Source organism: Amblyomma americanum, chromosome 8, assembly GCF_052857255.1.
Source record: "Amblyomma americanum isolate KBUSLIRL-KWMA chromosome 8, ASM5285725v1, whole genome shotgun sequence".
NCBI lineage: Eukaryota > Metazoa > Arthropoda > Arachnida > Ixodida > Ixodidae > Amblyomma > Amblyomma americanum.
The window spans coordinates 24,394,397-24,410,895 of NC_135504.1; the positions used below are offsets into that span (position 1 = coordinate 24,394,397).

The 16,499-nt window shown below is 47.9% G+C and overlaps 1 protein-coding gene across 3 annotated transcripts in view; it reads left to right on the forward strand.

Annotated features, from left to right (window-relative positions):
• The window catches only part of Mgtor (nuclear basket protein megator), an 89,933-nt gene that overhangs the window by 24,772 nt on the left and 48,662 nt on the right, over window positions 1-16,499 (forward strand). For all 3 annotated transcript variants that reach the window (XM_077634179.1, XM_077634181.1, XM_077634180.1), the window contains exons 14-23: window positions 1,830-2,005; window positions 4,147-4,369; window positions 4,940-5,080; window positions 7,962-8,045; window positions 9,374-9,574; window positions 10,811-10,853; window positions 12,055-12,120; window positions 12,775-12,912; window positions 15,182-15,279; window positions 16,171-16,305. In XM_077634179.1, coding sequence (XP_077490305.1) covers window positions 1,830-2,005; window positions 4,147-4,369; window positions 4,940-5,080; window positions 7,962-8,045; window positions 9,374-9,574; window positions 10,811-10,853; window positions 12,055-12,120; window positions 12,775-12,912; window positions 15,182-15,279; window positions 16,171-16,305 — 1,305 coding nt within the window. The remainder of the gene's footprint in view (window positions 1-1,829; window positions 2,006-4,146; window positions 4,370-4,939; window positions 5,081-7,961; window positions 8,046-9,373; window positions 9,575-10,810; window positions 10,854-12,054; window positions 12,121-12,774; window positions 12,913-15,181; window positions 15,280-16,170; window positions 16,306-16,499) is intronic.

Below are 16,499 nucleotides of genomic sequence, written 5' to 3' on the forward strand. Positions count from 1 at the left end.
TCAAATTATTTGAGAGCTCGAAAAGAACAGCTCCGCCCAACTGCCGAAGTTATTGAATTACGTCACAACGCGCACCTCACCGCAGAGCCGAATCAGTCTGGCCGGGCCGGGGGCGGCTGGCACACTCGGCGCGAAATTGAGGCATGCTCCAAGTCTCCCCGCCAGTGCGGTCAGAGTGCGCCGAAGCCGCCGAACGCGTCGGTGGTCAACCGCAGTTGGAGTATAGAGGGTCTCGCTTTGGCCAACGTGACGTCGCCGTGCAGCGCGCGCGCGCGTTACGCCGGAGCATAAACGCGCCTTAACAGAGCCTGAGCTTAACCGCTAACCAACATATTCGGTGGTGGCATCTATGGGAGCCACTGAAACCCCCCCGCCCACTCACTGAATAAAAAAAAATTCTGTGCCGAGGTTCGGAATCGAACCAGGGCCTTTGGCATTTGAGGCGGAGACGCTATCACACCGCCACGACGGCTCGAGTAGCGTTTGTCAATAAAGGCACATCTAGTGAATGCACTCTTCCGATGCAGAAATCTCCGCGCTTTCGCTACGTATATCCTGGCCTACAGAGCTAGGCCATCAGCAATTTTCTGAACTGCCTTGTACCTTGCCTCCCGTCCCTAATAAATTTCCGTTAAGTAGTTTGAAGTTGACTGGCACAGCCGGGAATGTTTCGCCGGGCGAGCGTGCGAAGACACAAGTGCTGTCTTGTACGATTACCGACCATCGTGCCATCATAGTTTTTCATCGACCATGGCGATCATCTGACAAGCCTTAACAGGCTCCTTCAAAGGTTAACTAGCACTTGAAGCAGCACTTGGAGTTCCTCTGCTGTTCGGCGCTTGTAAATCGAGGCGCGTCAAAAACAAAACCACGGGGCACGCAAAGCTCATAGACGCAAAGCGCCTTAGGAAATCGAAACTCTCCTGGCCGCCTGTGGCGCCGCCAAGAATCGGTTTTCTTTGCTTCCAACATTCAGGTTGCCTTTTGTCTGCCTTCTTTGTGTGATAAAAGTGCACTATCGGTTTTAAAACAAAACTTACTTCAATATTGAACCGCGCAATCTTCCTTTGTCAGTCTCAGAGATTCGCGCACTATGTAGGAAGGAAAATTCCTCCAAGGTGTCGTCTCTTGTCCTACGACGTCACCACGCTTGTACTTGTGAGTTTCGCCTGTGGCGGCGATGCCTGTATTTTGGTTCTTACTATTCTCTACCTTACAAGAGCTTTGTTTTCAGTAAGAGCGGCGTTTTCGTGATCAGGAGCTGGTATTCTGTCGATACAAGCCAGCTTCAATTTCTCCTCAATGTCCCTTTAATGCTGTTTGTCACGATGCTTCACGGAAGCAGGTGCGCATAGGTGGTGCGCAGTTCGCATCTGTGTGGAGGCGACAGCCAGTGTTGAGAGTGCTTTCAGAACATGCGCAGAACAAAATGTATGAAAGGGTCCTTCAAACACGTTCCGTTACAGACTGATGTTAGCCAGTGTTGGGACTGCCATACCTTGTGCCTTGCAAACAGTGGATCGACTTCTTTACGATGTTTTCATTAGTTACACCAGACTACTTTCAGCTGTAGAGAAGTTATACTAGTAAGCCTGTAACTGATCATGAACGCAGTGGCATGACTGTGACGGTGGCAGCGTGTGCTAGAGCGCCACCGAGTATGTTGTAACTGGTGGCATGACGTAGATGAGTGTACTTTTCTGCATTGGTGTTGCTACAGAATTGCATCGACATTGTGCATGCAGGGTTGTGGGGACATGGTTGCAGTTTTTTACATGCGGATTCACAAAAGATGCCCGCCCACCATGCCACCCTTTATACCTTGGCAGGAGGACGAGAGCATGTTTGAGCCCAAAACTGCGTCCACACCGGCCGTAGGTGGCAGGCACACACCTGACAAAGCACTTGGCAAGTCGAAGACTCCATCACAGGATGCCAAGGCGGCACTCGCCGAGCTCCAGAAGGAGTTCAACACATACAAGAAGGAAATGGCAGAGAATCACAGGTGGGAAGCGGCTGAGTTTGCAGCAAAACTGCATAATTGAATCTGGGCTGCGAAAGTACATCTTGTTTTCAAAAAAATATACTGTGCTGTTTTGGTGCTTTGCACAGCAGAAGCTTGCAGGTGGCTGGTCACAGCCGTCATGAAAAACTCCAAGAGTAGTATGCGTGCCGTATACTGGCGTAATGAACCCACTCGGAAAATGAACCCAGCCCCCACTTTTGTCCAGCAGAATTTACTTTTTAATTTTCTCAGGCTTTAGCTTTTTGTAGCTGGTCCCTCAGTTTCTGCGCTGTCCACACCGCAAACCTTGGCAGCGTGTTAATAGGCTGCTTGTTTGTTTATCTTTTGAGAAGAGCTCCTTCCAGAAGAAAGGACTCCTTGGCAGTGCGCCAAGATGCTTGTTTATCTTTGAGGAGAGCTCCGGGGAGAGCACTGCGCACTCCGAACTTGGCAGAGTGCCAAGACGTTGTATGATGTCAGCTAAGGCATAGTCATTCGCATTACGCAGTGGTCACCGTTCACTGTCCTGTGTTTTTTAACCTCTCGTAAAAAATGCGCGCCTGACCATCAGGACCGCTGTTCAGCATGTTCCCATTATCTGGAGGCGAATGGGCGGCGCCGCCGGCTACAGCAAAATTGCCGGAGGATCGCGTCAAAGTGAACAATGCTAAACACCAGCAGCGTCAACGCCTCTGACCACGTGCGTTTGTTGATGGCGGAAGGACAGACCGAACGGAGGTAGGATATGAAATATATTTCATGTTCGACCCTTCCAAAAAAATCTGTTGAAACTTTTCTTTCCCGCGTAATGAACCCTCCCCCCAAACTGATGTCAACTTTTCTGGAAAAAAAGTAGGTTCATTACGCGAGTAAATATGGTAATTTAGGTGATCAGCTTACAAATGTGTCTTGGTCTTTTCTTTCACATAATGGCCTTTCCAGGCTTCTGTGGTTTCAATTGAGAAACTCTTGGGAGAAAGAAAGGCCTTATTAAGAAAGGGAAAGTTGTGGAGTTTCTTGCTGTATTTCTTAACTTCTTATCGTACTCTTGGGAGAATGAAAGGCCTTGTTAAGAAAGGGATGGTTGTAGAGTTCCTTGCCGTATTTCTGAACTTCCGTCGGCCGCCGGCTTCAGCTTTGCACCTACGGAAACGCAATATGGCGGCACTGCTGCTGATGGCGATGGTGATGGAGGCTGTTGACTTCAGCCGCCCATTGTTGTAAGATTTCCGTAGTTTCTCGGCCAATGACCGGTATATAAGACGGGGGTCGACTTTTCACCATGGTTTTTTGAAAAAAAAGTTCGACCTATATTCCGGTTTTTACGGTAAGTGTGCTGGTTACTATGCACAGTGCAAAAACGGGATTTCTGCATGATTGCTTGCCCCTTTTGCGGCACCCCTTAACTTGCCCCTTCCAGAGACCCGTGCAAAATTCCACTAGTGAGCTTTCCCGCATGTCATAGTTGACTAAAACGAGATGGCGATAGGACGAATGCCATGTGTGCGGGCATTGGGCACATAACACATTATCGAAGAATCTAAGAAAAAAACAGCACACTTTCTCATTGTGATTGCTTGAAGTGGAGGTCGGCCATCTTGTTTTTATTGGGTGCCGCGTGAAAAAGCCCACTTGCGGAATTTTGCACGAGTTCAAGCCTAGCTGTGTCTGAATGGGATTGGTCCACGCGACAGATGACTCGGGGGAAAAAAACCAAAGAGGTTGCCTATGTACTGTTTTCCTGGCACTTTAAGCTTGATTTCGGACAATTTGCCCAGACATTGTTTTTGCCTCGGTTGAATTTGTGAAAGTCTGCACAGTACACAGTCGCTGCAAAATATTGGGTAATTTTTCAGTATTCGGATATCCTCGAATATCAGTTTCTTTAATATGAATGTGAACTGAATATCAAATAAAGTATTTGATTCTTATTCGAAATTTAGAATATTCGCATGCCCCTGCTTTATTTTCTATGTTCTAGCGATTGGAAATAGTGTGAATTTTCGCTGTATTGTTAGATTATCAGGTGTCAGCATGGTGGCCTGAAACGAAAGGAAAGAATCCAGTTGTTATGTGGTGGACGAAGCTTAGGGTGCATCTTTCAGTTGATGTGGGGATTCTTTTTTTTTTTCCATGTGCAGGATGGTGGCAGAGCAGCTGGCAACAACGCAGGAGGAGTGCTTGCAGCTACGGCTGGAGGCGGCGCGCAAGCAGGCAGAACTGTCGCACGTCCAGGAGCGGCTGAAGCTGGCGCAGACAAGCCTCGAGCCACTACAGCAGGAGACCATCACGCTGCGTGAGCGCTCGCAGCACATGGCCGATACCTTGGTGCAGCACCAGCAAGCGCTCGCCACCCTTCGGCAGGTGGGTGCATTTGAGGCGTGCAGCAGAGTGTGCATTACCGTTCGTGTTCCATGCTGACTGACGGTGGCGGGTGGCGTGAACCAGTTTATCAATCGCCGTGTGACACGCCACACACCCTCTCCGCACTCACCCCTCTACTCTGATTGGCGACCACAATTTCACCTCTTCCACTCATAGCGTCCCACGGACTTCCTTTCCACTCCCCCTGCCCCCCCCCCCCTCCTCGCACTTTTCTCCCTCCTCAGAAAATGGAGAGGAGGGGTCTCCTCTTTTTTGCCTCCTCTCCGCTGAGGCTTCACATGCCAACACCGGGCAGTTTGTGATAATGGGCGTTCTAACGCTAACGCATTAAAAATACTTGCAGTTTAGTAGACAGTTTAGTTTAGTATTTCCAGTTTAGTACTTGCAGTTTAGTAGACAGTGTAGTTTAGTACTAGTACTTGCAGTTTAGTAGACCAGGGGTTCTTAGACTGGGAGTGCTTTTGGGGGGTTCCCACAGCACCTACTAAATCCATGCATGCCCCAACCCCCCGCTTTTCCTTTATCCACTTTATTTAACCACGTGTGCAGGAACTTTCAACGTCACAGGAGGCAGCGTCCCGCGCCCAGGTGCTGCTTGAGAGCGCCCGGGCCGAGCGGGATCAGCTGCGGGAGACTAACGCCCGCCTGCTGCGGGACTTGGAGGCGTCGCGTCAGGAGAAGGGCTCCCAGGCAAGTTTTGCCAGCAGTTGCTACGTGCATGCCTGGTGTGCCGGCACCTCTTGTGTGTTGTTGCTATGGCGTTATTGCATCTTCGTAACCCTGATTGAGGAAATATGCCGCTTACAGTAGAAGATTGTTAATTCGAATTTGAAGGGGCCAGAAACAGCGTTTGAATTATCCGAAGTTCAAATTATCGAATGACCTCAAGAAAAAAAAAAAACTCACTAGAGCCACTTGAATTATATTATTTGGTGAAAGATTTGCGCTGGCTTGTTGTAGAAGGTCATCATCACCAGGGCCCGATGGTGTGACGTGCGGAGTACGTCACACCATCGGGCCCTGGTGATGATGACCTTCTACAACAAGCCAGCGCAGCATCAAGTTCGTTGTTAGTGCATCTTCATAACTCTGATTGAGGAAATATGCCGCTTACAGTAGAAGATTGTTAATTCGAATTTGAAGGTGCCAGAAACAGCGTTTGAATTATCCGAAGTTCAAATTATCAAATGACCTCAAGAAAAAAAAAAAAAAACTCACTAGAGCCACTTGAATTATATTATTTGGTGAAAGATTTGACAGTGGTGGCCTACTTTTAAGATGAGAACAGCACGACAGGGACCAATTTTCACATCTTCATCAATGCCTAACTGCGTGCACATTATCATGAGCATCGAAGCAAAATTGTTCCAAAATGATCCGGTCCTCCCTGGCAACCTTCACAGTGTGGCATGGTAGTGATGGAGTTCCATCAGAGGCTTCACGGGACCATGGCCACCTGGATCAGATGTGAAGCTGTGCTTCATTGAACAAACAGCGAACGGCACCTGATGGGTGTGTAATTTCGGTGCAGTGGAAGAACCATGCAGATGGGCGCGAGGGGAGACACGCTGAAGCAGTGTGCAACTTGAATCGGTTGGCTGGCTGATGTGCGGCCGATAACTGCTGTTGCCATGGGCTGGTGTAAAGCTCAGAAAAGCGTGAAACTGAAACTATGCGGTTGGGCAATTTTTGGAGACTTGGCTGTCCATTTTGGAGGTGCGCGGTTGGTGCTGCAGAATGCAATTCAGGTTTAAATGGGGCGACTGTGATCACCGCTTTCCGCGCCGGTCATTCCTCAACTAAGCTTCTTTTCGGGAGCCTGTTCGAATTAACCAGTGCGAGGCCCATAGCATCGAATAAGTGAGCATCGGCTGCTATAGACTTATGAGTTTTGGCAGGGACATTCATACTTTCAGTGTAATTAGTTATTTAAAGAATTCACTGGAGCTGTACTATATTGTTGTAGTGTCATAAAAAAGCGTGTCATAGCTTAAAAGGGGGGCACGTAATCGAGGCTGCGCTGTAGTCGGAAGAATTTTACAAAAAAATGCCAATCCCTCTCAAAACCCTGAAAAAAAGTGTGCCCTTAAATGAGGATATGCGCTAACCCTGTCTTGCGACAGCTGCGACCGTACGCTCTCGGAAGGCTTTCTAAAGGTACTCCGAAGACAAACATAAGTTGGCCTTCATTGTTAGGGTACCGCACCCTAATCGTAAAGAGACCACTCTCACTAATAACAGGGCTTCTGTAACCTAGAAAAGAGTAGAAAAGCAAAATAGAGGTGTTATCATCGGTTTGATCGTGAGCTGAAAGTTCTTCAAATGCGCTGTCGTACTAATGTCTACTGTAATTCATTTTTTCCGCACGTTTCCGCACACTGAAATAGGCTTCCCAAGAGCATTGGTGAATATAAAATGTGTTCAGAGTTTCAATCTTTGTTGTCACGCAGTCTGCTGTAGATTAATATCAACCGTTTACTTCATGTCTGTTGGCTGGCATTGCGCTTCATGCGGTAGTGTACCCTTTCCATTTCTGTGTTGTAATTTTGCACCGCGGTACACCGAAGGCAATTTGCTGTCAAGATGACTTATCGATGTTACGTATTTTGTTACTTTCTTGCTTTTACCAACTGTGCTTAGCTGTTCTAAGTTTTTGTCACATGTTTATTTTCCTCCAGTTGTCTCCCCTGCAATAATGCCCTTGTGGTGCTGCACGTACTTGTGTAAAAAAATAAATAAAAAAATTGGCGGTGGTTTAGCTTTGGTTAAACTTGTAGTGACGCGATAGCTACAGCTGGCCGAGTGGAACTCGTTCAGTCGAATTGCGAAGTCAGTCTTTCGCCGCTCCATTTCGCTGGACGTTCCTTCTGCTTCGTTCCACTTGACACGGCGCATGCGCACGGCTGTGGGAGCTCGGTTTCGCCGGCGCGCCACGCTGCCGGCAGCAGCAGGTGCTCCACACCACGTGACAGCGTGGCGGCGCCGCCACCGCCGTGGCGCTGCCATGCTGAAGGCTCGAAACGCTACCATAATGTAGCTATCGCTACAAAGGCTGAGTTTTCAAGTAAAATGAGCGTGTCGACACTGATTTTTGGGTGCGAATCCTAGACCACAGTTCATCTCAAAATGGTGGCAACCTGTTCATTCTGGTAAGGAAGTTGCGCGTTTGGCTCGGCGAGTGGGAACACTTAAATCCTGTTTTTGTCTTTTGCTACTGGACAAACATCAACATAGCCAGAGAGTCAATTTTTACTGAGAACAATAATTGGATGTAGATGTGCTGTGTCCATCATCAGTCCCTCTTAGCCTCTGCTACCTTCAGCTATATACACTTACTGCATTGTCCACTCTGTCGCCTGAACAGACTGCCAGTTGCATGTTGTGCACATTACGTGCCTTGCTCTTGCCTGTTGCCTTCTCCTATTTTTCGACTAGGATGTTGCAGGCTCAAGTTTTACTGTGTAATCTGTGCGTCTACGGTGTTGTATGAAATAGCGAAGGTACTGTTGTGGTTTTTGCTCCTCCTTGTGGCTGGAGAAGTGATTATCTGCGGTTCTGTGTCGCCATGCAGGCCCGCATCCTGGCCAACCTGCAGACGCTGCAGCTCAACTTGGAACGCATGGATTCGGAGCGTAACGCTGCCGACCAGGCCAAGGTGAGGAAGGCTGTGGGGCTTCTTTTAAAAATACTAGGCAGAGAGAGACAGAGAGAATATGAAAGAAGAAAAGTGAGAAATTCCTGGCGAAAGTGTAGAGTGCAGACTTGCCCAGCTTATGGTGACTAAGGTGTCGTTGAGAGAGCACGCATTGTGTGCAAAGTTCCATCGTTGTTCGTAATACAAAGGCTGCTACAGTTGCTGCGGTCTCTGACAGATGTCGATCTGGCCATGCATGTATGCCACGAAAGCGCCTTAATTAAAACAGCCTTCGTAGTTTGTGGACTAGATGTTTGCGAAGCATGTGGTCGACAGGCCTTTTCGCCGAGAATTGCTCCTTTACCACAGTTCAGTAGAAAGCCAAGTCCTTTCCCTTATCGCCTGCGCCTTCTTGCTGCTAACCACATTCTGAAGGGTCCTGGTGCTGGAAAGTGCTCAGCTAATGTTGAGCAATTTGCCGAGAACAAGCTGCTCTCTGTTCCTATCTGTGAACAGGCCCGCAGATGGTTGCAGCTTGTCATTTAGTTGGCACTTTCCTGATGCAGTTAGTGATGCCCGATGCATTTCTGAGATGAAAATATACCTAGACTGTGTAGTAAGATGTCTGGGCCATATAAGACGAGGAGTATGTATAGTGGAATTTCTTAATGTGGTGCAGTAGTCATTCCTGTGTCTTTTTTGCCTCGAAACAGGTATAGAATGTGTCATTTTTTTTTCCTCTTTTCTGTTTATGTACCAGCATTAGTAAGTAATTGTTGGCCTTCGAAATTAATGCCCCTAAAAGGGATTCCTCATTCTTTTAGCATGTATTGAGCGGACTTGCAGGAGCAGCTAAATGTCATTGTAATTATCGTGATGGATGTTGCTGTAATAAATTCTGTAACGTTGGGTTCAGCAAAGAGCTACGTTTCTGCAGTTATGTGTATGTTACTTTGTTATTAATTTTTATTAAGTTACCTCGTTATAAATTTAAGTTTTTATCGTAATGAGTTTCGGGTGCACCTTATTCCTTCTTGTGCCTCTGTATAGAGACGCTGTTGTATTCAACAAAGAATTGTTTCATGACTGGAACGCCAAATGGCGCAGTTTCGAGGAGACGTGGTAATTTCCCCCTGTGGTCACCCTAAGGCAATATTTCATGCTTGGATTGCTGGGTGGGGTGCTGCACTTTGCTGAACGTTCGTGGGGCCATGCTGTGTGCTATAGTTTCTTTTTTTTTTTCAAACATGCCAGCTGCTATTTAGTATGAGATGAAGACAGTAAACACAGTAGCCGGACTAATCGGTGTATTTTTAAGTGCCCTGTGCCGTTCTGCTGTTGCGCTGCAGGTGGCTCAGCTGGAGCTTCGCTGCGAGTCCCTGCAGCGGCAGCTGGAGTCCCAAGCGGAACAGCACTCATCGGCGGTGGCCGCCTGGGAGCGGCAGTTGCGTGAAACCCAGCAGCATGCCAGGGCTGAGGCCGAGCGGGCGCGCAAGTCCACTGATGAGCTGGTTGATGCCTATGCGCAGCTGCACCAGGCACGCCAGGAGGTGCGTTGGGATGGCTTCCGTGGGTTTGAAGTACAGTATACAGTACAGTACATATATTGTATATACTCGCGTAATGAACCCACTGGCATAATGAACCCGCCCCCACCACTTTTGTCGGCCAGAATTTACTTTTTTTTTGCAGCCTTTAGCTTTTTGTAGCTGGTTCCTCAGTTTCCACCCCCGTCCGTCCGTCTGCAGCACAGGCCTTGGCAGCGCCCCAAGATGCTGCCGGCCCCTGATAACATCACCTCTTGCTTATCTTTTGAGGAGAGCTCCTGCCAGAAGGTGGGGGGGGGCAGCGCAGCCCACACACCTTGGCAGCGTGCCAAGATGCTGGGGGGGGGGGGGGGGGGGGGGGGGGGGGTCTGTAGTAACAGTGCATCATGCATCAGTGGAGCCTTTCTATTTCAGTTTATTACTTTTAAAAAACTAATGTCAGCATGTTACCCTTACAGCTTTTTGCATTTCCGGTGCGTGGAGAAAAATCAGCAGTTTATGTGGTAGGAGCTAGCTCATCAGCTAAATGGCTTTCATCATTTGTTTTGCGTCAACTCTGGTCATGCCTGTTGTATCACTGTCTGTCCAACAAGTTCCCACCAGGCCTAGTCATTCAGGTAGTGTTTAGCATTTTAGATGTTCTGGGATATTTTCTGGGAAATGGAAAAATCTGCTCACCGTACTGCCAGTAATGCTGGAAGTTGATGGGGATGTGTAGTGGCAAATTGTTGTCCCTTTCAAAACGTTTTGCCAGTGTTTCTGTTGTATGTAGCTTCAATAGAGCGTCTTCACATATGGAACCCAGCGTTGATTTGGCCACTGCTGACTGTGCATATATCTTTTCTCATAGTGAGCAGCCTGCTTGTTTGTACTGACTGCGAGCACCTTGTATTAAATCTACCGTATTAAATTCCCCTGTACCAAATTCACCGTAGTATCAAGTTACCGTAACAAAATCTCTAACAAATTTAGACCATCAAATTGTGCTGCTTGGTGCCGGATGTCTTGAATTAGATTTGATTTTGTTTGGTCCCATCAGTTGTCATGGGGCATCCAAGTTTGAGTGGCCAAGGCCAGTCGGGTTTTTCATTATGAAGCAAAAAAAAAAAAAAATCTGTAAGATTTGTTTGCTCCTATAGGAATTTCAGGGCTGAGATTTGAAAATGTTGTGTAGCTAAAAAGTCTGTTGACGGTGATGTGCTTGAAGCTCGTTCTTGTTCTTTTTCTTCTTCTCACTAGCTTTCTGAGAGCAAGTCTCACCTGGCACGCAGCGAAGGTTCAGGTAAGCTCCAGGTGTTCACATTTAAGTGGTGGTATTTAAGCAGCATGCAACACTGTCGAGTCAGTTCGGCATGGGTTAATATCTGCATTGGGTTTAACGTTCAGTATGAAGTTCTTGTGGAGCTGTAACAGTATGCAGCTTTCATCCCCAATGCTTGTACTGATCTGTCCTTTGGGCCATCTCGCATGTTGTAGTATGAAACTGCTGGCCTATTTCTGATGTAGAAAGGTGGGTATGATTGGTTTTTGTTTTCTTTTTGTGATGTACCTCGCAGTAGAGAATTGTGGGCTTTGTTGAATAAACCTTTATATTCATCAAACGCTGTTATGGGTGCTTGCCAGGAGACATGTCAGTCAAAGTTGGGGAATTTGATGAGCTTGTATGCAGGTTGTGCTCTCGAATATTTTAATAAATATTGCAAATCCAATGAAAGGATAAAATGCCAATTTATGGGTTAATGTCATAAGTGGCCTCTCGGTGTCTTGTGGTGACAGCATGGTGTACAGTCAGGGGCAAAAGTGCACGGGATGTGATTCGCAGAAAATAATTTAGTATTTCTGTTTCGCCTCGCTGTTGTGATTTTCACTGACTTGCCTTGCCTGACTGCGTGCAAATTAATTTCTGCTAACCTGCATCCCGTAAACTTTTGTCAGTGTCTTTCCCTTTTTTTAAATGCTGGTATGTTGGTGGGTGACAGGGGGCTGTGCAGTTTTAATTTCTGCTTTTGCTTATTGACAAGAGAATAGGCTTGAGAAACCCGTTACTCACTTGCAGCTTGGATAGCAGTTCTTGCGCAGATTTTTACATGCTGTTACTGGGATCAGCCCCGATTTAGAAGTGTCACCAGTCATCTCACCGGGAGGTTTCAAACCAACAGCACCATTTTAGAACAAATGCAATGACTGTGTCAGTCACTCAGACAGAATGGGTGTAGGGCAACTCCTTGGTTGAGGTAGCAAATGGTGGTCTTGCCTGGCTTTGATTTGCACCTAAATGGTCACAGCACACCAAGTATCGGGCTCAAAGTCTGGCTTAGAGGAGAAAAAGTTGAATTGGCATGTGGCCATGGGAGATCATTGAGTCTGTTGCTTGCCAGGCTGGACATTAGTTCGTGTTCATTTCTTGTGGAACTGGCAACTGTGTGTAGTCTCTGAGAAACTGTAACCTTGAGCCTGTGCTCCTCAACTTTGCCTGCACACAGCGGCGGAGACGGCGGAAGTCAGCTCGCTGAAGAGCCTCCTCACCAAGAGCCAGGACAAGATCAAAGGTCAGTTTTCTGTCGCTCTTAGCAAACCACTGGTTCTCAAATGAGGCTGCTTTGCTGACCCTTTGGAATCCTAGAAAACAGTTCTTGGGTTGGGAGCATGCATATAAAAAATTCTTCAGAAGTACAGGCATGAGCAAAAAAAATTGGCACAAATGGCGCTGCCAGAGCTACAAAATCGCACCGCCCAGCTGGTGCGGTGCTGTGGTTTGTGAGCAAGCCTGGCACTCTTGTTATCGGCGTGTTTTAACAGTAGCGTCGAGCATTGCCATCTGCTGCTGTGGTGACACGTCTCTTGTGCTATAATCTTTTTTGTTCACGCCTGAACAGTGTTACGGTGCAGGGGCCCATTGCAAAGATGGATCAGTGAAGTACATTGGTACAGTATACTTGGATCATTATTTGGTGCACGTTCATTAACAGGTTGAGATTTTTCATTGCACTTAGTTATGTAACCTGTCTTAGGTTGTCATATAGCTTTCACCGCCAGTCTCCGTGGGCCTTTCAAATGCTTTTGGCACATGGCAGTGAACAATCACAGGGTGTAATTAGTCTTGTCGGGTGGGGGGAAGCCCTGTGCTGTCTTGATTTGCCTTTTCCATTTTCCTCAAGCTTTCTCAAGTTCGTTCTGCTGTGTTCCTCGTTGCTGTCTTCCAGAGCTACAGGCTGAGCTACGCACCATGCGGGAGCACTCGGAGCACCTGAAGGCAGTGTGCAGCCAAGCAGAAGCCCGCCTCGCCGAGCAGGACACCCTGAGCAGCCACTGCCAACAGGCCCTGGAGCAGGCACAGCAAGGTGGGTCATCCGTGCTGCATTGTAAGGGCACGCTGCACAGGCAGTGGCACCATCTGGTGGCATAGCGGGACACTGTTGGGCAAGAGTTCGGTGAGTGTCACGAGGTGGAGCAGCTAGTTGGAAGTGATGCTGCAAGCAGGAAGGAAAAATGTTTAGGTCTTTGCTTCGCGAACCCTGCTTATGCAGAAATGCAGTGTAGAGACATCTTGTGCAAGAGTTTGTGACATTTTGCAAAGCACTGCAGTTCGTATGAATGTTGCGAGAAATTTCGCTCACCTTGCCTTACGCCATGAGATGTTCATGTTGTGCAAGTGTGTTTTTTTGTTCGAAGCAAATAGTAATTTTCTTCGAATAATTTCTAAGCAAATATTTTGAATACTTCTGGCACATAAAAAAGGTTGACTGGCACAACAGGCATTTTCAGAATCGTGAATTTTTTCAAGCGCAAAATGCCATTACATGAAAAAGAGAGAGAATGCGGAGAAGCTTTGTGGCCCTCGTTGAACCTATGTCGACTTTCTGCAAAAATGGCCATCGGAAATGGCGGAAGCCATCCTACATGTGGTACTGACATATCTGTGGGCTGTGACACCACCTATATGTAAGACTAGCTCTTAATTGTGAGTGCTTCGTATCACAGCTGTTGTTTTTAAGCAGCGACTCCATGACACCTCATAGGCGCACTCACCTAGAGTAACTGTGTACACCGTATTTACACTATTGTAAATTGACCTATTTTCCAAATGTCAAAATCTGAAGTGGGGGGGTCGACTTAAAATTGAAACCAAAGCATCGCACCATAAATAAAGGTGAGGCAAATGAGATGTCAGGCATGCTACAGCGTGGTTGCATTTTTGCTGCGCGGCTCTGTCACATCGCTCTTGGTGCTGGCCTTGAGCAGCTGCTAAGTCAACACACAGAACCGGCATCCCCACACCGCGCGAGGCGGCCCGTGGTGGCTGTCAATAAGCAGCAAACCGGCACCAGCCCACTTCCCACACGTGGCCGCTGATTGCTTCTGCTGATAAGCGGCGGCGGCCCGATAACGCATTCGTGTTCTACTGTTAATAGGTGTCCAATTTTTTTGTTTACTTTAAACCGCGCACTCGGCGCTCAAGGGAGCGTCAATAGTTGAGGGAAGGGCCACTGTTCCAATCGTGGCGGCACCCCCACTTGGAACCGCAGCGGCGCCGGGGAGTGTCTGTAGCTGACGGAAGAGCCGAAGCCACTCGCACGTAGTTTCTCTTTGGCTCTGATGCATTTGACTTCTGCTGGCTGAGTTTCACAAGCTTTTAAAGTAGTTCATCAGTCGTCATTTGTGATCCGGGTCCGGAAAACGACCGGCACACATTCACGGCTACATTCAAGATCTCTGTCATTCTTTGCGCCGAACGACTTTTGTCACTCTTTGAAACGAACGACTGTGTGCAGGGTCGGAAGTTCGACGTTCGCAGCAGGTGATGCAGGTGTGGCTGCTGCAGCGAGGCAAAATTTTCAGCTGTTCCACGTGATGCCGGGATGTGGCTGTTTGCGAAGTGCAGGATTTCACGGCACGACAATGTTAGCATGACGAGCTGTGGGACCGCAGTAGCGTGGCCGTAGACGCCTGTCAAGTACAGATCTGGGCGCCGCGCTTCCGCCTGCTTGAGTCTGTTGCCGCGAGCACGCGCAGACCGGCTCCAGCATATGCGTGGTACCGCAGGCACGTTGCGCAGAGTCTGGACTTTGGCTGCACGTGCGTCGCAGTACTGTCCCGGAGGAGGTACACTTCCAGAAACAGTTCCCGAAACGTTATTCGCTCGTGACAAATAACTCGAGATTTCGAATACCGAACATTCTGACCGAATCAAATGTGAATACTTTACTGTTCAATCGAATATTTGCACATACGTAGCGAACAAGCCTATTGTACTGCAACCAACTGCACATAGTGTGTTTACCAGTGTGGCTGACAATCATGCTGTTTTCTTCACCGCTTTTAGCTATTTCACTGTGCAACTAGCCCCCCAAAATATATGCTTTACCAAATAGAAATAAATGCTGAAAAAAAGCAGACTTTTCTGAGATATAAACACCAGAAAGCCCATGCCCTAGGTGCAGTGGGACTGTGCAGTGTGGTGGTGGGACGCTGGCGCAGTGGAGCATGCATATCTCAGTCTGTGAAAAATGGTATATGTGGAAAATTGAAGTGATGCATGGTTTTATTTGGCGACATTAAGCAAGCAGGCTGAGTGTCCCGTTTATATTTCTTAAAACTTCTTTCCCGCAGCCAAGAGGGATCTGGAAGAGAGAGTATCGCGTCTGGAGCAAGAGATCCATGAACTGGCCAATGAGAAGGCTCGACTGCTTGAGGAGGGCAAGGCCAAGGTGGGTGCTCACTTGTCTACTAGTGTACTATACCTTCAACCCGTTTCTTGGGGTGCCCCTTGTGAGCCCAGTAGAAGTGTGCTCATTAGCTAGCTTGCCAGCTTTAAAACTCGAGTGTGAAACTGTCATCGCAGAGACATGCAGTGATGGAAGTGTTGTAGTAGTAGATGCTGAATTCGAGATCCAGAACTGCTGAGAATAGTGAGAGAATTTTTAAAGTACGTAATAAAGCTCCGGTTGATTTGTGAAGTACCTGTATTGTTAAGTGTCAAATAGGGTACCTGAAATTCAACAGTGCAGTTTTTTAGAGATAGTCCCTGTGCTCAAAGATATAAACAAGGAATGCTCACATGTGCGTCATTTCGTTTGCAGTGCGTCTTGCCAGCACTTTGTATTCCTGACACATCTGAAACATTTCCTCGTAGGTACTGCACTGCAACAGGGCCAGTATTCTTGAATTAGAATAAAAGCAGATTTAAATAATGTGGTAAAAAAATGCATCTTCATTTCCGCTATGCGTTTGGCAAACGTTTTCATATGGCCATTGACAATTCCATTCCCATTTGCAACATAATGTGTGTATTACTTGGCAGGCTAGCACGTGCGTGGTTTCATCCGTGACAAAGTGCTGAAACTTTCCAATTGATATCAGAGGTCTTGGAGGGTTGTTGAGGGACGGGTTCTTCTGGGGGACCTCGGGTTAATTCAGATCATCTTTGTAGATACTATGCGACTTAGGCTAGAGGGGCTAGTTTGCTGATGGGACGTCCAAATAGCTGCAGTGGCAGTTTAAGAGACGCAGTGCAAGTGATAATACTGAGCCTGAATATCTGTGGTTTCAAGTTGTGGTGGTCTTTGACGCTTGACATGCCCGCGCCATTCTTATTGCAGGTGCAAGAACTGGAGCAGCAGCTGGCGGCCGCTCGGAACGAGCTCTCGCAGGCTCAGAGCCAGATGGCGGACAATGCCCGCAGAGACGCGGAGCACGTCCTCGACCAAGATGTGCAGCACTCGCTGGCCAAGCAGGTGGGTCTTCAAGCACTGGTGGGGAGGCCCAGCAGGAGCCCACCCTACCCTGCGCTGGTGTCTAATTTAGTGTAGTGCCACTGTTGTCCCGGTGTTGTGTCCGGTGAGTCACATTCCCGAAGTGCAGGGCTGCTTGCTGTTGTGGTGTGGTGTGTTACTAAAGTGGGAGAGCAGTTTATGGCCTGTATGGTCCA